Raw genomic sequence first — 24,872 nt, forward strand, 5'->3', positions numbered from 1 at the left:
CCGGTCTGGCCGTCGAGTTTACTCTCCCACTGCAGAAACCATTTCTAAGTGTGGGCTTGTCCGGTGAGAAACTCCCCAAGGCCCAAAGAAATGACTTAGGGTGAGATTGTCCGGCCGCACCCGCCTGGCGACCGGACCTTCCCGCCCGATGTCAACGGACTTTTCCATTGTCCACATCCTGCCCTTGGAGATCTTGCGGTGGGTGGGGTGGATGAATCCACCCCTAAATGTGGGCGAATACCCTGGATCTCACCCAAAAGGCCAGCGGGAAACACCCATCAAACCTGCCCAAAATGACACTTGGTCATTTTCTGGGTGACATGCCCACAAAGTAGTCATATCCCTATTCCCCATTTTCTCCTGTCTCTGGCTGCAATGGGCCCAAATTTGTTCTTGCTAATCTTTTCCTTTTTATATAGAGTTTTACAACTGTTTTTATGTGCCGTGCTAATTGACATTGATTTTCAATTCTATCGTTCTTTATCAGTTATTTGGTTCCCCTTTACTGAATTCTAAAATGTTCCCAATCCTCAGTCTTGACAGGTGAAGGCATACAATCCTGAAAGTGAACTACGGAATGTGTAAATTATCACGGATGGGAAAATACCCAGGTCATTTTAAGGAATTCTTAGTTCAGATCGTAGGTACGGAAGTATCTACATTGAGTGCCAAACTGTTATTTTTCACAACTTTCTCTTATTCTGGGACTGACAATCTTTAAGCTCGATTATCCTGCTCCTGGGGACAATCCTGCACTACAAAATATCAACCTAAACAATTTCAGGTTTTTATATATTTTTTTATTCGTTTAGGGCATCGATGGCTGGGCCAGCATTTATTGCCCATCCCTAATTGTCCTTGAACAGCATGGCTTGCTACGTTATGAGGGAGTAGGGAAATGATAGGACAGTTGAGAGTCAATCGCAATGCTGTGGATCTGAAGTCACATACAGGCCAGACCAGGTAGGGGTGGCAGATTTCCTTCGACAGTCGACAATGGTTTGATGGTTGTCAACATAAGACCAATTCCAGATTTTTCTTCAATTCAAATTTCACCATCGGCCGTGGTGGGATTTGAACCTGGGTCCCCAGAGCATTAGCCGGGGTCTCTGGATTACTAGTCCAGCGACAATACCACTACGTCACTGCCTCCCCCACAGCCTTTTGGGAGTAAACCGGTTTGATAAGCTTATCTTCAAATGTAAAGACCCAGTGGAGCACACATCAATGTGATCAATGACACAGACTTTACACAACAGTATCTTGCCTTATTTAGGAAGATTAAGGGGACTGGTTGTTCCTTGCCTCACATCAATTCCTCTAGTTCTGCAAATTTGAGATGGTTGCCATTTCCAATCTGTGCAGAAGTGTCACAGGAGCTGAAATGACTTGAAGCAGATGGTGTCATTCTGGAAATGGACTCATTGCCTTGGATGTTGAACCCAGTCATTGTACGACAACAAAAATGGTGCACTTTGACTATGCATTGACCTGAAGGCAGTCAACAAACCAATCATTCCAAATGAGTGTCCACTCGCTACGATTCAAGAACCACAAGCATCGTTTTGTGCTATAGTATTCACGAAGTTCGATATGTGATGGGGATATCTTCACACACCACGAGCAGAGCAAAGCTGATAACGTGCACCTTTCTTTACTCATGAAGGTATCTCTCAGCACCACAGAATGCTGTGTGGACGAAGTTCAGCACCTAGCCCATTTCAGATCATCTTCAGTCTTTTGCCAGATGTTGAGGAGTTGCTCGACCTACTTCACAAAGTTGTTGTCCTTGGAAGGGACAAATGGCAGCCCGTCAGCAGTTCCAGCGGTCCTCACTCGACTCACACAACACAATTTGACACTCAACAAGAACGAACGCACATCCGCAGCATCTAAGATTGATTTTCCAAGGTACAAAGTGACAGCAGCTGGACTAAAGCCTACACGTGACAACATCAAAGCCATTCGAATGTTCTGACCCTGTCTAAGAGTTAGCATCGTTTGTTGGTACTACCAACTTTTATCGCCAATATATTCCAACGTACCAAGGAATTGTGTTGCTTCTTCAGAAGTGACTGCACAAAGATGCACAATGGGAATGGACAATTCCATAGCAAACAGAATTTGGCAAGTTAAAGGCGGAGATAGCATCTCTGCCAGTCCTTGCATATTTCAACCCACAAGCGGAAACATATGTCCCAACAGATGCATCAGGAAATGCACTTGGAGCTATATTCTCACAGTACACTGAAAAACCAAGCATTCATACATCATGCCCATTGCCGGAAACTGAAGGCAAATACTCTCCTGGAGAGCAGGAAACACGAGCCAGCATTTACACTAGTAAACACTGGCACATGTATCTCTACGGTAGAAAGTTTACTCTCCAAACTGATCAACGGGCTCTGATTCAATTGTCAGCCACATCACGATCTGGTCATGAATCCCGATGCCCCTCCGGTTGGTCAGATCATTTTCATCAATACAGCTTCAAGGCCATGTAGCTTGCAGTAATGAACATGCTTTGCTGTATTACTATCGTAGACAGTCTTAGTGCTCACAAAGCGACTTGCGACATTAAAAACTATGGGCAGAATCATCCCAGAAATTGGCAAGTGGCGTTTGGCTCGTCAACGTCAATGGTGACTTTTTACGGCTTTTTACTGTGTGGCCATTTGTGCAGAATTGCAGAGGCACGGGTTTCACATTGTGAACAAAATGCCTCTGATTCGCCCGGCGGATCAATAACCCGGGCGACGCATTTAAAGGTCGCCCCTGTTAGCAGACTTCATTAAGAACTCTTACAACACCAGGTTAAAGTCCAAACAGGTTTGTTTCTAATCACTAGCTTTCGGAGCACTGCTCCTTCCTCAGGTGAATGAAGAGGTGGGTTCCAGAAACATATATATAGACAAAGTCAAAGATGCAAGACAATACTTTGAATGCGAGCATTTGCAGGGAATTAAGTTTTTACAGATCAAGAGATAGGGGTGACCCCAGGTTAAAGAGGTGTGAATTGTCTCAAGCCAGGACAGTTGGTAGGATTTCGCAAGCCCAGGCCAGATGATGGGGGGTGAATGTAATGCGACATAAATCCAAGGTCCCGGTTGAGGCCGTACTCAAGTGTGCGGAACTTGGCTATAAGTTTCTGCTCGGCAATTTTGCGTTGTCGCGCGTTCTGAAGGCCGCCTTGGGGAACGCTTACCCAGAGATCAGAGGCTGAATGCCCTTGACTGCTGAAGTGTTTCCCGACTGGAAGGGAACATTCCTGCCTGCCGACTGTTGCGCAATGTCCGTTCATCCGTTGTCGCAGCGCCTGCATGGTCTCGCCAATGTACCACGCTTCGGGACATCCTTTCCTGCAGCGTATGAGGTAGACAACATTGGCCGAGTCGCACGAGGATGTGCCGCGTACCTGGTGGGTGGTGTTCTCACGTGTAATGGTGGTATCCATGTCGATGATCTGGCACGTCTTGCAGAGATTGCCATGGCAGGGTTATGTGGTGTCGTGGTTGCTGGTATGAAGGCTGGGTAGTTTGCTGCAAACAATGGTTTGTTTGAGGTTGCGCGAGGTTGGTGCGGTTTTTTGCTGTGGCGTGTTGGAACTGTCGATCGATGAGTTGACTGCCATATCCCGTTCCTACATGGGCATCTTTCAGCGTCTGTAGGTGTCTGTTACGCTCCTCCTCAACTGAGCAGATCCTGAGTATACCGAGGGCTTGTCCATAGGGGATGGCTTCTTTAATGTGTTCAGGGTGGAAGCTGGAGAAGTGGAGCATTGTGAGGTTATCCGTGGGCTTGCGGTAAAGCAAAGTGCTGAGGTGACCGTCCTCGATGGAGATGAGTGTGTCCAAGAATGCAGCCGATTTTGGAGAGTAGTCTATGGTGAGTCTGATGGTGGGATAGAACTTATTGATGTCATCGTATAGTCGTTTCAGTGATTCTTCGCTGTGGGTCCAAAGGAAAAAATGTCATCGATGTATCTGGTGTATAACATCAGTTGAAGGTCCTGTGCGGTGAGGAGCTCTTGTTGAAACTTGCGCATGAAGATGTTGGCATATTGAAGTGCGAATTTGGTCCCCCATGGCTGTTCCGTGCGTCTGGATGAAGAACCTGTTGTTGAAAGTGAAGACATTGTGATCAAGAATGAAACGGATGAGTTGCAGAATTGTGTCTGGAATTGGCAGTTGTCGGTGTTGAGTACTGAGGCTGTTGCAGCAATGCCGTCGTCATGGGGAATGCTGGTGTAGAGTGCCGAGACATCCATTGTGACGAGGAATGTTCCTGGTTCAACTGGTCCATGGATGCTGAGTTTCTGTAGGAAGTCCGTCGTGTCGCGCTAGAAGCTGGGCGTTCTTTGTACGATGGGTGTCAAGATGCCCTCAAGGTAGCCAGAGAGGTTCTCACACAGGGTCCCATTGCCTGATACAATAGGATGGCCTGTGTTGACCTTGTGTATTTTCGGGAGGCAGTAGAGATCTCCAATGTGGGGAGTACGTGGGATGAGAGCACGTAGAATGCTCTGAAGGTCTGGATCCAAGGTGTTGATCAGTCTGTTGAACTTTGTCGTAAGTACGTTGCAAGTTGCTCTTTGCATCCATTAGTTGATTTACTGCTTCCCAGCTGAGTCTAACCTTAGCCAAACATGCTCTACCAAATAAAGCAGGAAATGTTTAATGAACAACATGGAGGCAACTTCACCGTCTGTCCATTTGCTTCTACTTTTACCACAACGCATCCTTATAATGGTGTGACGTCTTGCAGCCTGACAATCACATTTGATGGTTCTGAAGGCAGATGCCTCAGCTTTTGATTATAAATTGTCTCAGGTGCTAACGATACAGCCACTTCCGTATCCACTTCCATTTTGATTTTGTGACCTTTGAGTTTTGGATTGGATTGGATTTGTTTATTGCCACGTGTACCGAGGTCCAATGAAAAGTATTTTTCTGTGAGCAGCTCAAACAGATCACTTAGTACAAGAAAAGAAAATGCGTAAAAGGGCAACAAAAGGTGCACCATGTAAATACCTAGTCACTGGCATCGGGTGAAGCATATAGTGGTATAGTATTAATCAGATCAGCCCATGAATCTGGTAACAGCGGGGAAGAAGCTGTTTTTGAATCTGCACGAGATCGTTAAAAACGAGAGCAAACGGATTCAGAATAAACCCTGCAACATAGATTAGGAGTGGGCGAATAGAAGCTGCACCTAAAAAGAACTCATTGGGAGAATGTGAAAAGTGATGTGTCCCAGGGCTTTTCATCACAGACATGTATATATTATATATATTTATCAATGATTTGGATGAAAGAAGAGAGGGTTATACGTTGAAGTCTGCAGAGGTCGTAGAAACAGCAAATAGAAGCAGGAGGATGCCATTCGGCCCTTCGAGCCTACTCCGCCATTCACTGTGATCATCGCTGATCAAGTTCAATATCCTGATCCCACTCCTCCCCCCCCCCCCCCCCCCCCCCCCCCCTCTGGCCATTATCCTTTAATCCCTTTAGCCCCCAAGAGCTATATCTAATTCCTTCTTGAAATTATACAATGTTTTGGCCTCAACTTCCTTCTGTGGGAGCGAATTCCACTCTCTGGGTGAAGAAATTCTGAATCTATCCTATTAGAATTTTGTAAGTTTGATGAACTCCAGTGAATATATTATTAACTTCTAAACTCCAATGAATATATTCCTAACCTACTTAGTGTCTCCTCAAATGACAGTCCCGCCATCCCAGGAACAGCCTGGTAAACCTTCACTGCACTCCCTCCATAGCAAGAACATCCTTCCTCAGATAAGGCACCAAAACTGCACACAGTACTCCAGGTGTGGCCTCACCAATGCCCGATACAATTGCAGTGAAACATCTCTATTCCCACACTCAAATCCTCTCGCTATGAAACATCTCTATTCCTATGCTCAAATCCTCTCGCTATGAAGACATTAGTTAGGAAGCACAGTACGTTGCGTAGATGTTAGCAAAATTTTACAAAGGACCATGGGTAGGTTAAATGAGCAAAATTATGGCAAATGTGTTTTAACGTGAGAAGGTTTGAAGCCAATCACTTTGGATTCACAAATAACAGATCAGTATATTTTGAAAATGGCGAGAGACCCGGGGCTGTAGAGGAACAGATTGATTAAGGAGTCCATGTAAAAGCTTGTGCATAGATACAAAAAGCATTCTGTCACGATACCGTCAGCTGGTGTGCGGTCAATTCCAGCCCCACTGGACCTGGAGTCACAACACAGGTTAAATTAGATTCTATTTATTTATTTATTTTTAAATTTAGAGTACCCAATTCATTTTTTCCAATTAAGGAGCAATTTAGTGTGGCCAATCCACCTAACCTGCACATCGTTTAGGTTTTGGGGGTGAAACACACGCAGACACAGGGAGAATGTGCAAACTCCACATGGACAGTGACCCAGAGCCAGGGTCGAACCTGGGACCTCGGCGCCGTGAGGCGGCAGTGATAACCACTGCGCCACCGTGCTGCCCTCAAAATTAGATTGTATTTCTAATCCTTGGCCGAGTCCATTAAACTAGTCACCAGGTTTGTGAAGTTAACACAAGTCGCCTTTTATTGTGTATCACATTTTAATTAAACAGACAGAAAATGTAACTGACTATCTACTACCCTTTTCCCAACTCCCCGTTCCTAATTGCTCCCACTCTGTACACACAGACACACAGCACAGAGGGAAGAGAGTGGTAGAAAGAGAAATAAAACATGAATAAAAATAACAAGATCTTTGATGCTCTGGGATGATATCCGGTTGGTGGCTTTCAGAAGTACAGCTTTCATTTTGATACTTCTTCCTTCGAGGCTTGAGATGGTTTTCTCTGGCAAGGTTGTCTACTTTCTCTGCGGGCTCCATATCATCCCAGGCTCACAGTAAAGGATGCACCTAGAACTCACTGCTTTCAGAACTATAAAGCAGTTCTTTTACTTCAGCACTTCAGCAAGCGGGGAGAGAGAGAAAGAGCATTCATTTCGCTTCCAAGTTCTAAACGCTTCTGCCAGCTCTCTCAGCAAGCATCACGCAGGAACCAATCACTGATCATTATCAGGTAGAACACTGTCCCTGGCAAACCCACCATTTGCCAGCTGACCGATTGAACCGGCTCCCTCCAAACCTGGTTCCTAAGATCCACTCGATGCCAAGGAGTCTGGCTAAAAACAAAACCTGGGAACACCGTGTCCTGACAAGCAGGCTGCTTTCACCGCGAGGGGTTAGGCACGTTTTGGCGCCAACCGTTTTGGCGCCGGCTGTTTTGGCGTCAACATGAGGGAGGTGTGTTCATCAAATTTAGCAGTCGCACAAACTTTGTTACATTTTGTTTAAAAACCAGTGTTCTTACTCATACATGACACAGTAGTCCCCCTTTATAACGCGGGTGTTGGGGTCCAAGACAGCCACCCGCGTTGTATCCGAGCCGCGGATATCCATGATGGGGGTTTTAAATTTATTTAAAAATCTATGCATGAGCTTCCCATTGAGAGTCTACGGGGGGGCGGGGGGAGAGGTCAGACCCCCGTAGACTCACAATGGGAAGCGCTAGCATAGATTTTTAAATAAATTTAAAACCCCCATCGTGCTCCCCCCCAACACCCGCCCCCCCCTTCTCCCCTGTGAGAGCAGCTTCCCTCTCCGGATCAAAGTGAGCCGGCCGCTGAAATTGACACAACTGACAGTTCAAAGTAGTAAATTGAATGTTTCAACAACAAATACAATAGTTTTCTGAATACAAGAATTTCTGTCGTCTGCGCCCAAACGGCCGCGCCCAATTGTCCCATCCCCCAAAAGGCACATTCTGGTTATGGGTCCACAGACCAAAATAATAAAAGAAATGGGAACAAAGGAACTAAACAGGAAGGACTGTTACAATTCCTGAACACAAATAGAATTCTGCTCTTTATCAAGGCAGTTGGAATTCAAAATTGAGGGAGTGATTCTGCAGTTATACAGAGCCTTGGCCTGATACCATCTTGGGCGTAATACTACATTCAGTTTTGGGCACCCAACACAGAACAGATGTACTGGCCTTGGAGTGGGTGTGCCACGGTTCACTGGCATGCTACTAGGGTTTAATGGATTCTATTCCCTTGAATTTATAAAGCTGTAGGGTGAGGAGCTTAAAATGTTAATTGAATTTGATAGGATAGATGTAGAGGAACTAAGGGACATAAAAGCAAAGTCAGATGGGATTACATCGGAACATAGGAATTTGGAGGAGAAGTAGGCAATTCAGCCCCTCGAGCCTGCTGCGCCATTCAATCAGATCTTGGCTGATCTCTTCTTGGTCTCAAATCCACCGCCCTACCTGTTCCCCATATCCTTTTCACCCATGTTTTTTTAAATCAGAATTAGATCTGTCTCTTTCCTGAAACCATTTAATGACTCAGATTCCACCGCACTACGGGGCTGTCCTCTGTGAGATGTAGTTCCTCCTCATCTCAGTTCTATCGGGAAACATTTCTCCCACACAAGGAGCAGTGGAAATCTGGGACTCCCTCTCCCCAAAAAGCTGCGGTCGACGAGTAAATTAAAATTTCAAGACTGATATTGATAGATTAAATAAGAGGATCAAGGATTGTGGCGAAAAGGTGGGCGAACTGAGTTGAAATCCAGATCATCCATGATCAAATAGAATAGCAGAAGAGGTTTGAGAGGCTGAATAGCCTATTGATGATCATGTCATGCATTGTGATATATTCCTACTGCATCTGAGCTGCAGTAACAATATTCTAGTTTGCCTTTGTTTTAAATAATCCTGTATAATTTCAATTAATATTATCCAGCTTTTAGCAAAAATATGTTTTATCAGTTGAAGATACACAGCCAATAATGAAATGAAATGAAACAAACTCCAGATCATACCTAAACATTTGAGTCGATGAAACGTTCATTTATAAAGCTTACCTGTATTCAATCACAGATACCTTTCTCAAAATATTAAAGCAGAATGTTGCCCAACAATGAAACACCATTTTGTTTTCACATTTTTCTTTAGCCTTGCATGCAGTGTCTGAAACCTGCGTTTAATTTCAATAATTCCTTTTAAGCAAAGTCAGTTTTGTATGATACGTCAATGTGTGTGCATGTAAAAATAAGTTAAGGAAGTTTGCACCACGCTGAAGATGTTGTGTTCATGTATTGGTAATTCAGTGCTAAATCACTGAATAGATAAAAGGAGTGCCAATTATTTCAAAGGTACTACTTTAAGAGTGTTAAGTGTATCAATAATGGTATAATTGCAAAATGTCCTACCTCAGACTGATGATAATTATTCAGTAAGAACTTCATGGTACAACACTTTAAAGGTCAGTAAGGGACACAATGCCTCTAATAGCTCTATAGACAAAGTTAAAACAGACTTCATTCTTTATTCAATACCACATCTTAATACAGAAACACTCTCGTTTGTCCTTGTTTTTCACATCGGTGTCCTTCAATTTACAATCGCATTCAACTGTACATATACTTGGCACATTAGATAGAACAATGAATCTGTATGTGTGAGATTCATATTGTTCATCTCACCTTTTTTATTTTTGAAAGGATCAGAATGACTTTTAAATCCAGTTTTTGCTCCCACGTTAGTCCATCACGATGCCTCCTTGGGTTGGGTGGCCAGCCTGTAAACCTGCCGATGATTGCCCTAAAGAAGGTGGACTACTCCTGTGATGCCGCATCTCCTTCTCATTGCCAATCAGCAGCTCAGCCCAAGAGATGGAATAAAAGGTGTTACAGTGACATTTGAGTGGGGCAATTGAACATTTTACCGTTGAAATATTTCAAGTACATTTAAAGTTTCTAGGAAGACAGCGATGTTAAGTACAACATGAAAATTAGGGTTTAAAGTTTCCCTGCATGCTGTTTAGCACAGGGCTAAATCGCTGGCTTTGAAAGCAGACCAAGGCAGGCCAGCAGCACGGTTCGATTCCCGTACCAGCCTCCCTGAATAGGAGCCGGAATGTGGAGTCTGGGGGCTCTTCACAGTAACTTCATTTGAAGCCTACTCGTGACAATAAGCGATTTTCATTTTATTAGTTATCGCAAATAAATAGCTCATATTGATCTGTTCCAGACCAATTATCTTTAACATAATTACCAGCACTGGCCTTCACATCAGGAAAAAGCTATTTTGTACACCTTCCTTAGTTTTCCATTTTTGATTAGGAACATGACAGTACAAAATGACCTTTATATAACTCTTATATAGTTGCTCAGAAGGTCTTATGGTACTGTGGGTAGCATCCCTGCCTCTGAGCCAGAAGCTGTGGGTCCCAGTCCCACCCCAGGACTTGATGGCCAAGGAAGGTGTGTTCGTAACGTGGCCAACAGGTTTGAGCGTCAACCTGTAAATCCTTCCAAACACGCCAATTGCTGGAAGTAAGAGCGGGAGAGCCTACTAGTAAAGACACGCTTGATGTGAATTGCAACCCCCCCACCCCAGCGACCTTTTCCAAGAACTACACACGATGGAAACAGATAGGGTGGAAGTGAGGGCTTAAGTGGGTCGGTGCAGACTCGATGGGCCGAATGGCCTCCTTCTGCAAAAAAGTCCAAAGATGTGCAGATTAGGTGGATTGGCCATGCTAAATTGTCCTTAGTGTTGGTTGAGTGGGGTTCCTGGGTTATGGGGATAGGGTGGTGTGGGCTTGGGTAGGATGCTCTTTCCAAGAGCTGGTGCAGACTTGATGGGCTGAATGGCCTCCTTCTGCACTGTATATTCTATGATCTAAGGCTCTAATAATAATTTGCCCCAGAGTTTACTTCTCCTATCAAATTCCTATTTCAGAAATCAGAACAATTTGATCAATTGGGCATTTACAGCTAACATGTTAGCACGAATGGGCACCACTTAAGCAGGCTTAGCTCTGTTAACATCCACCACCCACACTACCAGCAGGAGTTACTGGACAATAAGGAATCCTGATTGCTGTCTCCCTTTCCTGGGCGATGTTGAGATCAATTTTGGCACTGCTGTTGTCAGCTGAGACTGCAGGAATCTTTCCAATCTGTATGGAAGGCTGCCATGACAAGTGATGGATTTAGATATTAAACCGCTGGAAAGGAACGAGGGATGTATCGGGTTTCGAATAAAAAATGGAAACATATTAATAAATCGCATTCACATCACAAATACAGATACAGCACTGTTGGGAAATTGAATATTTATTCACTTGTGTTACCCAGTGCCAGTATTAAGTAATCCCTGGCAGGTTTAGTATATTTCTAAGAATGTAAAGTTCCTTCAATTCTGCCCCAACAGCTACTATCTACTTTCCGTATTTGCCAATGTGCTCTTTATAAGATTTCAAAATTCATGTCAATTTATGGTAAATTACAGGCAGTTATGAACTGTAAACTTACAAAGGACTGGATTGACTCAGATAAACTCATTTTAAATTGGATCTTCATGGGCAGTAGAGAGAGAGAAAGAGAGGAGAGGGAGATAAGATATTCGTTCTGTGAATTTAGCTGGGCTGGATTTAGGTCTTGGCCATTGAAATAAAAGTACCTTCAATTTACAGTTAGCTTTAACCAAATCCCCTAAAAGCCCCGGGTCCTGAAACAAAATAAATTCTCTGTTATGCCAGCTGGATTCTCCCAAGCTCCACGGCGAAATCGCGTTTGGCGTGGCGGAGGAGAATCAACTTTCACGGCGAAATCGTGCCCATCACCGCTCTGGCGATTCTCCGGGATCTGAGAATCGGCCTTTTCGCGGATTACTCCACGCGGCTGGGGGTCAGTGCAAGAGGCCCACCCAGCGATTCTCCGCTCCCAGCCGGCCGAGTTCCTGACAGCGGGTTCTAACCGTCTATTGCCGTTCGGGAACCACGTGTGCGGCTGCGGTGGTGTGTGTGGGGGGGGGGGGGGGGGTGTATCGGGCACCGGGAGGGGGGCTTATGGGCAGCCAGGGGACATAACCGGCCGGTCCGACGCAAGGGCGCGTGGCCGATCGGGGGGGGGGGGTGGGGGTACATTTCGGAGCTGCCTCAAGGTCCAAGTCCGCCACGGCGCTCGGCACGGCCGCTGGAGGCTGGAGGCCAGTCTGCATGCGCAGACTCGAGGCCTGAAGTACGGGGACTAAAGCTGCGAGAATCACTCTGGGTCCCTGCTAGCCCCCTGAAGGTAAGTGAATCGGTTTATCTTTTTTTGAGGAAACTCGGGGGTGCAACGCCAGTGTTTTCACGCCGGCATGGGGACATAACCCCATTCTGGGAGAATCCAGCCGCAGGATTTCCTGCAGAATTTAGGACTGGTCTGGGTGGCTCCAGAATTCACAGGTATGGACCGTCCACTGACATAGGTTGTTGCCATATCTTGCATTTACTTCCTCTAAGCCAGGGATCATGTCATGGAAACACTTGCCATTTGAGACCTGGGGTGAATTCCTTTGAGGTCTTTTAAAAGACACAAACCTAGTTGTTTGTGACCACCTTTTCTCATCAGACTAGTTACTGTGGGAGGGGGTAAGGTCAAAAACGTTTTGGGTCTATAAAAGAGCATGTCTCGAAGACCCTGCTCTTTTATAGAAGGATTTGCTCAGATTTGCAAATGATATTCCTGGGAATTTGGGACAAAAGTCCTGGCTTTGGGTGAGGAAGTAGTGGTGGGCTGGAAATGTAACCTTCCGCCCATATGCTGGCAAAGTGAGCCTGATAAATTAGTTCTAGACTTACATCATCTAAATAACATTAAACATCAGGACTCCACTTGAATTAACTCTTTAATTTACCTTTCCTTCTCAAGTCAAGGCGATTCCTTGCTCAATTAGCAGTGAAATCAATCAGAATTTGGAAGAAGAACAAGTAAAAATTGATGGCAAATGTCAGATGAACATATGTAATAGTGAGCTTTGCGCTGTAGAAGGAACGTAGTTCGTGGCTTTGGAATACCCCAGCGTGTGAAATCTCCAATGTTACGGAACATTAAGTTCCACTTTTCCTTCTGGAACAGATGCTGAGTGATCTCAATTCCAAGCTGGGATGTTGCTTTCTTGGGGAACCTGCTAAACCGATGTTCCATCTGCAGGGTCATTGCCCCCAGACAACAGAGGCCTTCGTTCCTCGGGGAGGTCAGTTTGTAACTTCATCCAACGATTGGGTGGCCAGATGATGTGCGAGGCACGGGCGTGAACCAGCCCCAGGGAAACCTGTAAAACGTACAACATAATCGATGGGTAGTATTGTTATCGCCACATTTTGTTTTCCCATTTGTGATTTTTTTTTTAAGATCTCCCTATATAACATAGAACATAGAACATAGAACAGTACAGCACAGAACAGGCCCTTCGGCCCTCGATGTTGTGCCGAGCAATGATCACCCTACTCAAACCCACGTATCCACCCTATACCCGTAACCCAACAACCCCCCCTTAACCTTACTTTTTAGGACACTACGGGCAATTTAGCATGGCCAATCCACCTAACCCGCACATCTTTGGAATGTGGGAGGAAACCGGAGCACCCGGAGGAAACCCACGCACACACGGGGAGACTGTGCAGACTCCGCACAGACAGTGACCCAGCCGGGAATCGAACCTGGGACCCTGGAGCTGTGAAGCATTGATGCTAACCACCATGCTACCCTGCTGCCCTTGTCAGCAGAGAGGCTGCACAGGCGACCTGCACCCCAGCCTGCGCCACTACTGTTACTGGCTGCCAGGAGATGTGACAAGGCTGTCGCAGAGAATGTGATTTTCCTTTCATCTATGCTGGCTTTGCTGCGTGTTTGCACGTGCTTGAAATGGAAATCACACCTGGTGGAAAACAGCAAGTGTGGAAACTTTGAAACATCTGCTCTTTAATTACAGCAAGTTCCAGTGCGAAATCTTACACAAAATCTCTGGGCATCTGCAAGTGCGATGCACGGCTGGTGCAGTTTATTCAATGCTGAGAGCAAATTCCCAGCCCATTAAGCTTAAACTTCGATTGAATCCTAATGCTGAATGTTTTCAATAAATTTCAAACCAATTAAGACTCATTTTGAGGAGCTTCTTTTTACTTGCACATTAATCACCTTTATAGTATTCAAAATAATTAGCATCCACGCATATATGTCCAAATGTCTCATCAGCCAGTACTTAAACCTGCCACGGATCCAGTGCGTAAAATCGCAATTGAGAGAGTCCCTTACCCACCCTGATGAAACACTCCAAACTCTGACGGACCACACTGACAACCTGAATATCAAATAAACCGTATTTAAACACTTTATATGGAGCAGCACCCTTGGTATCACATTTCTTTTTGGTATTGTTCTTAAAGTCAGCCTTCTAAAGATAGTGGATGAAGCAGCAGAAGGGAAGCTGCCTGCCCTATTAACCAAAATTGTTTCCCAGTGAAGGATGTCAGTACTGCAAAGTGGAACACTGATCCACTTCCAGTGTCCGACACCGAACACCAGCATCTCACAATCTCAATTTCAGCATGCCCCTCAACTTGCCCCAAAACTGGAATTCAACCGTAAGCTGCGACACTTTTACTTCCTTTCGTGCTCCATCCTCTGAGTCTGTAATTCTGTGCCAAGTTACGGCACGTTTTGTGGTACGAATGTATGCCCGTTACAAGCTGGATTAAGGTTAACCAAAGTCATTTCACTTTAGACCCTTAATGACACCTAAAATAGGACATTTGTGTTCCAGAAAACTGGCAGAACATAAGCCTCGAGACAAAGGACAAGTTAAGTGGCTGGAAGAGGTGGGGTAGTGGAATTTAACCGTTTCAGATCTGAGACTATTTTTTCACTAAAATTAGCAAAGACTGGAATGTCACTCCCTGCACAGGAGTACTTAATCTACAGTGCGATAAAAAACTTGTTTGTTAAATCCAAAAAAGATGGTGCTATGGTCATCATCAGATATTGACTGCCATAACTTGTGTGATATGAAAAATAATAGTCCACCGAGACAATGTGCTCTCTGAGCTGCATTTAGCTGACATGTTCCTCTAATCTTAAATCATCTCAATTTTGGCTAATTGAAAGCATTCACTGTGTTGATAGGTAGACTATCATCTATATACAATATGAGTAGTTCATCATCATCTATATGCATATTCTAAGTTATATGTTTTACTGTTGCAGTTCTAGCATCCGACCAGCAGGTGGGCCGAGTATGCAGTGTCGGGTCGGATGCACCATGTGTTCCATCAGAAGATGCTGGTTAGGAGTTGATTGTGGTCACAAATTACAGTAGCTCTGTAGTGTTTCAGTGTAAGTTAGTGTTAGACAGTTATTTCCAACTGTATTTATCTTACGACATTTTAGTTACTCGGTAGTGTAGCGTTAGTAATAAATAACTTTGTTTGTAAAACAAAGTCTAATGTTCTTTGTTCACATGGCAATATCGAGATTCCACATCGGCCCAATCAAAGAACATTACGGGCTGGGTTCTCCGTTTTTGCGACTAAGTCCCCACGCCGTCGGGAAAACTGTGGTCTTTTACGCCAGGAAAACTGGATTGAAAAGGCCACAGATTCCCTGTTTTGCTGGGGGCTATCAGGCAGCCATCTTAGAGCTCACAGCAGTAGCTGCTGATAGGGCCTCCCGCTGGGTCAAAGGCCGCGCATGCGCACGGCGGCGGCGTGCTCCATGGCGGACTCAGCCCGCAGACCTGGACCGGTAAAATAGTGCCCCGCATCGGCGTTCGTGCACCCCGAACCGCCCGCTCACATTTCCCCCCCCCCAGCCCCGAATGAAGCCCCTCCTGCCCGCCGATCGGCCCTCCTCCGAGTGTGGCGGCCCCGGACTGAGTCTGCAGCCGCCACTCGAGGATCCCGGACAGTGAGACCACATGATTCCCACACCGTCTGGAATTCGGGGGGAGGGCCTCAAGCAATGGCCTGAGGCGGTGGATACTCGGTCGGAGGGGCAGAGAATTTAAAAACCGCTCTGCTCCTGATTTTGCCGCCAAAACGGATTGTCTGCCCCGTCGCCGTACGCGATTTTGGCGTGGGAGAGCGGAGAATCCATCCCTATATTCGCCAAATAAGCTCAAAATGACAATATTTAGGGCAGCACGGTGGCGCAGTGGTTAGCATTGCTGCCTCACGGCGCCGAGGTCCCAGGTTTGATCCCGGCTCTGGGTCACTGTCCATGTGGAGTTTGCACATTCTCCCCGTGTTTGCGTGGGTTTCGCCCCCACACCCCAAAAGATGTGCAGGGTAGGTGGATTGGCCATGCTAAATTGCCCCTTAATTGTAAAAAAATTAATTGGGTATTTTAAATTTATTTTTGACTCATTCTATGTTCAGACTTAATTTATTGCTCGACAGTCCTGTAAATCTAGTTCAGTAATCTTTCTGCAGCCAAGCAAAATTAGTTAAAATTCCAATTATTGTGCAGCCATGATCGTTTCAAAACCTTCATTTTTTTTAACTTTAGCGATTATTTCATAGCAGGTATAATTTCTACATAATTAGAAAGTTGTCACTCAAAATGCCTGCAATTAACACATCACAATAAATAATTCGTCATCAAGTTTGTGCGAACGGAGAGTCTTGGGACCCGTATGCCTGTTTCTAATCAGAGGCAAGCTGCAACACTAAAAGGCCGTCTCCCCTATTTCCATAGTAGAGATAATACACAAAAAACAAACAGGTCTATGTAAAAGGCTGCAGTTACACTGCAGATACCTATGTCAGATCTGGAAAGTGTGATGTTTAGCTACAAGACTCTACTTATAATACCACCACAGCATATATTCAGACTCCAAGAAAATCAGCCTTAATGCAAGCTGCAGGTTTAGACACGACTGCATGAATGGGCTGACAATGGAAAATAACAAGTGTTTAAAAGTTCCATTACTGCCCATTACTTGCAGGTGTCTCAGATTGCCTGGCTCAGATGTGCTGCTTGTAAAATGAAGTTTCACTCCGGCAGTTTAAGATATCATTTAAAAATCTTCAAGAAGTAATGCCCAACAATAGCCCATGCGTATCCATTATTCCCTTCAGAATTGAAAGATGAAATATGAAAATTGCTTATTGTCACAAGTAGGCTTCAAATGAAGTTACTGTGAAAAGCCCCTAGCGCCACATTCCGGCGCCAGTTCGGGGAGGCTCGTACGGGAATTGAACCGTGCTGCTGGCCTACCTTGGTCTGCTTTCAAAGCCAGCAATTTAGCCCAGTGCTAAACAGCCCCTTTAGTGAGATCCAAGCTGTTATAAAACAACAATAACAAAACAAATTGTGCTTGGTACCTCCATCCTTCTGTTAATAATATATTGTTGTATTGTTAAAGTTTAACTAGGAAACTTATTCCCCGAAAAGCTGTTTTAGCATTTCTGTTTCTGACCAATATAGAACCACAGAAAGGCTACAGCAGAGAATGAGCCCATTCAGTCCATCGGGATTGAATAGCCTCTCTGTGAGAACAGCTCAGATGGTTCCACTGCTCGTACCCTTCCCCAGTAGCTCTCCAAATTTTTATCTTTTGACCATTGTACAATCCTCCTTTGAACAGTTTCTCCCTAACTATTCTGACAGAATACTTACGGAGAAACTGTTCCCATTGGCGGAATGGTCCAGAACCGGGGACACTGATTTCAGGTGATTGGTAAAAGAACCAAATGTAACATGGGAAACACTTTTAAATTTAGCGAATGGTTAGAATCTGGATTACGCTGCCTGAGAATGTGGTGGAGGCAGAGTCAATCGTGGCTTTCAAAGAAGGAAATCGGAGCACCAGGAAGAAACCCACGCAGACACGGGGAGAACGTGAAAACTCTGCACAGACAGTGACCCAAGCCGGGAATTGAACTCAGATCCCTGGTGCTGTGAAGCAACGGTGCTAACCACTGTGCTACCGTGCCGCCCCATTTTCACCTCTGTATTTTATTGGAAATTTGTTGCTGCATATCTTTCCTTCGAGTAACTAGCCTCTAGGATACATCCAATAGTGCAATGGTACCTCTCCAGTTCCTTAACAAAGTGGATTCTGCATTTGATCCCTCCAAGACATGGTTGCTCGCCAGCTTCCATGATTCCCCTCCTTCTTTCTATCCTTGTCTGTTTATCCTCAACACCTTGTATCTCGGAATATTTCAGAATTTAGATTATTTTGTTGACAGTTTTCAGATTCAAATCGAACTGAATCACTAACAATGGAAAATAATAGTGATCTGGTTAATCTTTTAATTCTGTTCAATGTCCGTTTTGGGATATATCTGTATTTCAGTAATAGTATGTTGACTGCTATTAAAATACTTACTGCACTGACACGGTACACATCAAATTGCCCCTGAAGCCCTCTAAAGAACAGAGTTAGACGAATTTTGCTATTCCACTTTGATTGTTCCTTTGCAAAGTTAACTGAAGTTCGTGAACACAACTGCCGTCAAATTTTGCCTCAAGGACATTTCCAATTAGTCATGTTCCCAATTACACTTTTAATCTGATGTCACTTTAGATTAATGACAATTCAGATTACCTTCTGTAGTGTAAACATATTAATGCAAGGGAGATTAGGTTTTCACTATTCCAACATGCAGCATGACATTGAACTGACTTTCAAATATATCCTTTCAGCAAAATGTATACAGGAAACTGAATGACATGAATTAGCTTTCACTATCTTGGTTAAGCTTCTGGAAAATAGATAAGATTATATTGTACTCTAAATAAAAATAGCAATTTGAAAATTAGGATATTCTCTATGGTTCCTTCGGTACTAATATTTTTGAGGCACATTTATTCAACTTCAAAAATGCAAAGAATGTCAATTCCACGGATGTTATATATTTGAGAGAACGCACTTCAAATGCTGCCAATGAAATTCAGTTATTCTGAATTTCATCCTGCTCTTCGAAACAAGAGGCAGCTACAATTTGAATTTTATAAAAAATATAGTTATTTTGTAATTGTGTGCATCTTGATAAAAAATGTTTATAGAAAGCCCTTGGGTTTTGTCAATTTGTAAGTACATTTCAGCTCTGGTCGACCTAACCCACTTGGTAGGAACGCACAAACTAGGAGCAGGAGAAGGCCACTCGGCCCCTCGAGCCTTCTCCACCATTCAATAAGATCATGGCTTGTGACCTCAACCCCACATTCCTCCCTACTGATAACTCTGCTTTAAAAGTACTCAAAGACTCTGCTTCCTATGTCTTTTGATGTGGAGTTGCCAGTATTGGACTGGGGTGAGCGCAGTAAGAAGTCTTACAGCACCAGGTTAAAGTCCAACAGGTTTGTTTCGAATCACTAGCTTCCGGAGCACTACTCCTTCCTCAGGTGAATGAAGAGGTAGGTTCCAGAAACATATACAGACAAAGTCATATATGTTTCTGGAACCCACCTCTTCATACACCTGAGGATGGAGCTGTGCTCCGAAAGCCAGTGATTCGAAACAAACCTGTTGGACTTTAACCTGGTGTTGTCAGACCTCTTACTATGTCTTTTAAGGCAGAGAGTTTCAGAGACCCATGGCCCTCTGAGAGAAAAGAATTCTCCTCATCTCTGTCTGAAATGAGCTGTGGTGATGTGCATCACTGTAAATACACAAGGGGTTAATGTAAATACATGTAGACTAGTTAGACACTAGAAGGAGCACCAGAGACATCACACACACACACTCAACCAATAGATCAGTTAGATAGGACATGACCAATGGGCATTCACGATACACACAGAGGTGACACGACCACAGGAGGGCATTACACAAACTTATATATAAAGGACACCACACACATGATCTGCCTCTTTCCAGTGGAGACAGTCAGTGAGTAGAGACACAGGGTTGATTTGATATCGCTCCCACCATGTGGATTGTCTGGTTAGTCAGTCTGAGTAGCTATAGTAGGATTAAGAGTAGTGTCGAACCCAAGTTATAGAAGTTTCTATAGTTTAATAAACGTGTTGAAGTTATCTCCACGTCTGATCCTTCCTTTGTCAAGTGCACCACAAGGGAGCCGCTTATGCTACACCTAGAGCATAACAAGACATGAGCAACCCCTTATTTTAAACAGTGACAAGCAGGGCTGTTGCAGCCTGGTAACATCGCATGTATTGTCACACAATCATGCGAGACCCATTTGTTACCAAACCTGCCAATAAAATCTAGTGTCAAACAGCGAGAGTGTTCAGAAGAGGCCTCGGTATTTTTCTTTTTGCAGATGTTGATGTTGACGAGGATTTCTTCAAAGCTGGCAGGAGTTGGAGTACTTCTATGGGCCCTGAAAAAAAACTAATTGCGTATCTCCAGCTTCAATCTTCTCTCTCCCTCCCTTCACTGGCAGCTCTTTAGAGAAACCACCTCACTCCCCCAGCACTGACCCTACATGAAGGATCGTACCATTGGTTCCTCAGTAGAGTTGCCCTCCAATTGGAGTTCCCACAGTCACCCAATGGTTCTCACCTGACTCACTCCCAGCTTTGGGTGGGAGACAGCGCAGGCAAATTTAAATGACGCCCCGGTGTTGAAATGATCTGGCCAAGGAATATGGGAGAGGCACAGGATACCCACCCAGTCCAGGTTAAAATCAGGACTTTGCTGTTTCAGGGACAAGTTCAGATATCCTGCACAAGCTATTTACATGTTGCAGTAACGTCGTTAATTCTCTTTAAAAACATTAGATTTGTTTGCACCCAAATACAACAGGCCTGGCGAGAATTCGAGTCAGGGAAATTGCAACAGGATAGTTCAGAAAATCTTTAGAAACTGAGCAAAAAACTTGATTTTTTTCTCTCCTTTTTTTTTCCACTAAACATTTCCAGATGTTATCTTAAGCTGGTTGAATTGAAAATAATTAATCAAGAGTGGCAATTTTGAAGGATACTGATCTGCTAACTAAATGAAAACAAGGTAGTGTATAAATTGGATTATAATGGCATATTCCTGGGGAGAATTTTCACTTAACTTATTTATGCATCTGTTGCCTCTATAAACCTACCCTTAAATAATATTTAAGTTTCTATGATTTACATATGGTTTCTGTTAGGTCATCTTTACCTGATACTTAATATATAGTCACTTACATTCACACCTTCAACGTAGGAAAGCTTCCAAAAGCACTTCAGGGGAGTGTAACTAGACCAAATTTATCATGGAGTCAAAGAAAAATCTATGAGAAATGATTAAAAGCTTGGTCAAAGAAGTACGCTTTATGCAGGGTCCTGAGGATGACATAGGTGGCATGGGAACTCAGTGGTTTCACAGCTCCAGGGTCCCAGGTTCGATGGGTCACTGTCTGTGCGGAGTGTGCACATTCTCCCCATGTGTGCGTGGGTTTCCTCCGGGTGCTCCGGTTTCCTCCCACAGTCCAAAGATGTGCAGGTTCGGTGGATTGGCCGTGCTAAATTGCCCCTTAGTATCCAAAAAGGTTAGGTGGGGTGACTGGGTTACAGGGATAGGATGGAGGTGTTGGCTTAAGTACGGTGCTCTTTCCAAGGGCCGATAAAGATTCAATGGGCTGAATGGCCTCCTTGTGCACTGTAAATTCTATGATAAATACGGGGCCCAATTCTTCAGCTAATGAAGCAGTCCATATAGAAACATATGGACAAGATTCAGGTTTCCACTGACAGGTGGACACACATGGACCAAACAATGACAGTCACGGTTATGTATCTGGGAATACATTCGTGTTGGTTCTGTGTCACATGTTGTGTGTAGTGACGTCAATAGAGTCTTTGTGTGGTCTTTGGGCACATCACCATCTTAATTGTTTGAGCAACGCCCTTAATAAACCTCTCATCGTGTTTTACAAGAATCCAGAGTGCGGACACTTCCATAACGTTCCTCTTTGCGGCAACAAAGAAACATAACGAGAGAAAAGTGGCGATGAGGATTGAGGCAGGAAAAAAAGATTTTCATCAACAAATTGCAGGATGCCAACAGGAGGAACGAAATATTCTCGGGATCAGATTCACACACACACACACACACACACACACCCAGACATCGGGTGAAGGACTACCGCCGATGTGAAGGTTTGATAAAAGTTTTTGACAGCAACTGTGAGTACGCAGATCGACAGCCAGGGAAGACTTGCTTATGTTGAAGTGAGTGGGGTCTGGGCTGCAGGGACCGTGCATGTGGCAAAGCAAAATGGGTGCGGGGATGGGGGATTTTGAAGTCTGCCGACTCTGCAATGGACACTATTCAGGCAAATACTCATACCTAAAATGGAAGGGAGAAAATGTAGACTCTAGATGACAGGATCAAAAAATGGTGGGAAAAATGGATGCTATGGATGCATTTGATGAGGATAATGAAACATGTAACGCCTATGAAGAAAGATTCCAATTGTTTTTTTATGCGAATCAGACATGGGAGGACCGAAAGGTCCCAACATTTCTCAGCTACAGACTCGTGTTCACCCCGTAAAACCTTTTTCGGTGTAGAAGTAGAAGGTGACAAGTCAGCGAACTGATGAAAATTTTAGACGTATGTTTTTCTCTTAAACCGCCGCAGAAAGGTTCCGATTTCACTGCCATAGTCAGGGAGATGGTGAAACCATTTTACAGTTTACAGCATTTTAACAAGATCAGCCAGATATGGTGAACTCGGTACGACATTTGATGATACTCTTCGAGAAAGGCTGGTTTGTGGGCTACACAGCAAAGCAATTCAGAGGAAGCTGTTTACTTTAAGTGATCTAACTCTGAAAGCTGCTGAGGGAGTTGCCACATCTATGGAGCTTACGAAGAGAGAAGCTTCGCAGATATGGGCTGGGGCGAAGATCCACAGGAACAAGGCTGCAAAGGTGCGACCATGTCACCGTTGTACACAGGTTGGACACTCAACAGGGGAATGCTGAGTAAATCAAATACATGCAAGAACTGGCGTTATAAAGGTCGCATTGGCAAGGCATGTTGGGTTCAGGAAAGATCTTCTGCACCAAAAAAGTGCAAGAAGAACAATGCAAGTAAACAGTCCAGTCATGTTTACAAATTAGTGGATGAAGCTCAAGATTACTCAAAAGACAGCGAAACCGAGCTGAAGCTAGGTATTTTGTCAAAGCAGGGAGATAAACAACGATTTTGGGCCTATCCGAAACTTGAAGGTCATGATATTAAAATGACAGTGGATAGGGGCGTGGCTGTATCGCTAATACCGGAGACAATTTATCATCAAAAGCTGAGGCACCTGCCTTCAAAATAAATGTGATCCAAATTATTATTATTATTGAAGTTGTCCCATTGGGTGGCACGGCGGCATAGTGGTTAGCACTGCTGCCTCACAGCGCCAGGGTTAGATTCTGACCTGAGGTCACTGTCTGTGTGGGGTCTGCACGTTCTCCCCCTGTGTGCGTGGGTTTCCTCCGGGTGCTCCGGTTTCCTCCAACAGTCCAAAGATGTGCAGGTTAGGTGGATTGGCCATGCTAAATTGCCCCTAGATGGGGTTACAGGGATAGGATGGAGGATAAGGCCGAGGTAGAGTGCTCTTTCGGAGGGTCGGCGCAGACTCGATGGGCCGAATGGCCTCCTTCTGCACTGTAGGGATTCTGTGCTATGATACGAAAATGATGCACTGTGGTGAAAGTAGAAACAAACTATGGGCTAGATTCTCCGATTCAGCGGCTAAGTGCCGGCTCAAACGGAGAATTCGCGGCCGTTTTACAACGAATAAAATCGACGCCGACCCCTCACCGGTTCCGGAAGCGGTGAGGGGCTAGCAGCAGTGCCGGGTGAAACTCCCGACTCCCACGCTGAAAATGGCTGGAGAATGGCCGGATCCCTGGCTGCACATGCGCACGGCAAAGCGGTCACGGCGCACAACATGATGCCGGCCGTGTGCGGACCCGACCTGCCATCTGCGACCCCACAGGCCATCCCCTGGCCTACCCCCAACAGCCCTCACGGAAGCCCCCTGAGCCAGCGGCACGGATCCTGGCCGAGTGTGGCGGCGTCTCCAAGACCTCAAGTCCTAAATGGCGGTGCTGGATGTCCATACGCCCTCTCTCTCACTCAGCAGCCACCACGCCAGGTTCACCATTTGGGAGGGCACACGTGGACCGCGCCGTCGGAAACTTGGCCCATCGGAGAATCGCGGGTGGGCCCACTAATGATATGTGAACGGTATTTCAACTATGCGCGATGTGCGTTGCATTGATACCGTTTTCAGGGAGGCGGAGCACCGCGATTCGGCGTCAAACCAGCCCCTGCTGCCATTTTGGCATCGTAAGCTATCCTCCGCCTAATCACACGCTCCAATTTCTGCGCAGCCAACGGAGAATCCGGCCCCGTTATCTTTGCATTCCAGGAAATCTGCAAACGCCTGTGCAGCAGCGGAGAAGATTCTGTGCCGCCCCTGCATTAATATTACATTTTGCTGCTGTTATGTCATGTTCTTCCTTCACTGCTCATTATATTAATGTTTAATTGAAATATAATTTATGAAAAATTAGCCTGCTGCCATGTTAATTTAGCTGCAATTTCATCTGCATAATTTTAACGCCAGAAATTTGATCATAATGCAAAATTGCAAAATAGATTTCACCACACACCATCAGTAAGATAGCATAAATTAATAGTGGAGTAATAGTCTACTGCAAATTTAATTTTTAATATGTTCTCTATCCAAACATTAATTTTTATGCGGTTAATTGGTTGAAGTTTAACAATTATGTTTGTGTTTTTAAATTTACATTGCACTGATAAACAGATGGAATCTGCATTGTAAATTAACCCAAGTTGGAAATTCAAGTTCCAACATATACATATTTGTATGGCTGGGGATGCAGCTACTGTTGGACTTTGAGGTCAGAAATCAATTCAATGGCTTCAGTACGAATGCTTGATGATGCCACCAGAAATGGTCAGGGCAGGAGATCAGCATGTGGGCGATGGTCTGACCACAATTTGAGCTCTTCCTCATGTTCCATTTGTGGGGGACCAAATGGGCAGGTCTTCC

At 44.8% G+C, this 24,872-nt stretch overlaps 1 protein-coding gene across 1 annotated transcript in view; it reads right to left on the minus strand.

The window, feature by feature from the left end:
- Window positions 1–9,373: 9,373 nt before the first annotated feature.
- immp2l (inner mitochondrial membrane peptidase subunit 2) overlaps window positions 9,374–24,872 on the minus strand; it is a 619,736-nt gene continuing 604,237 nt past the window's right edge. The window contains exon 6 of the mRNA XM_038780189.1: window positions 9,374–13,172. Coding sequence (XP_038636117.1) covers window positions 13,029–13,172 — 144 coding nt within the window. The 3' untranslated portion in view covers window positions 9,374–13,028. The remainder of the gene's footprint in view (window positions 13,173–24,872) is intronic.

Source organism: Scyliorhinus canicula, chromosome 20 (genome assembly GCF_902713615.1).
Source record: "Scyliorhinus canicula chromosome 20, sScyCan1.1, whole genome shotgun sequence".
NCBI lineage: Eukaryota > Metazoa > Chordata > Chondrichthyes > Carcharhiniformes > Scyliorhinidae > Scyliorhinus > Scyliorhinus canicula.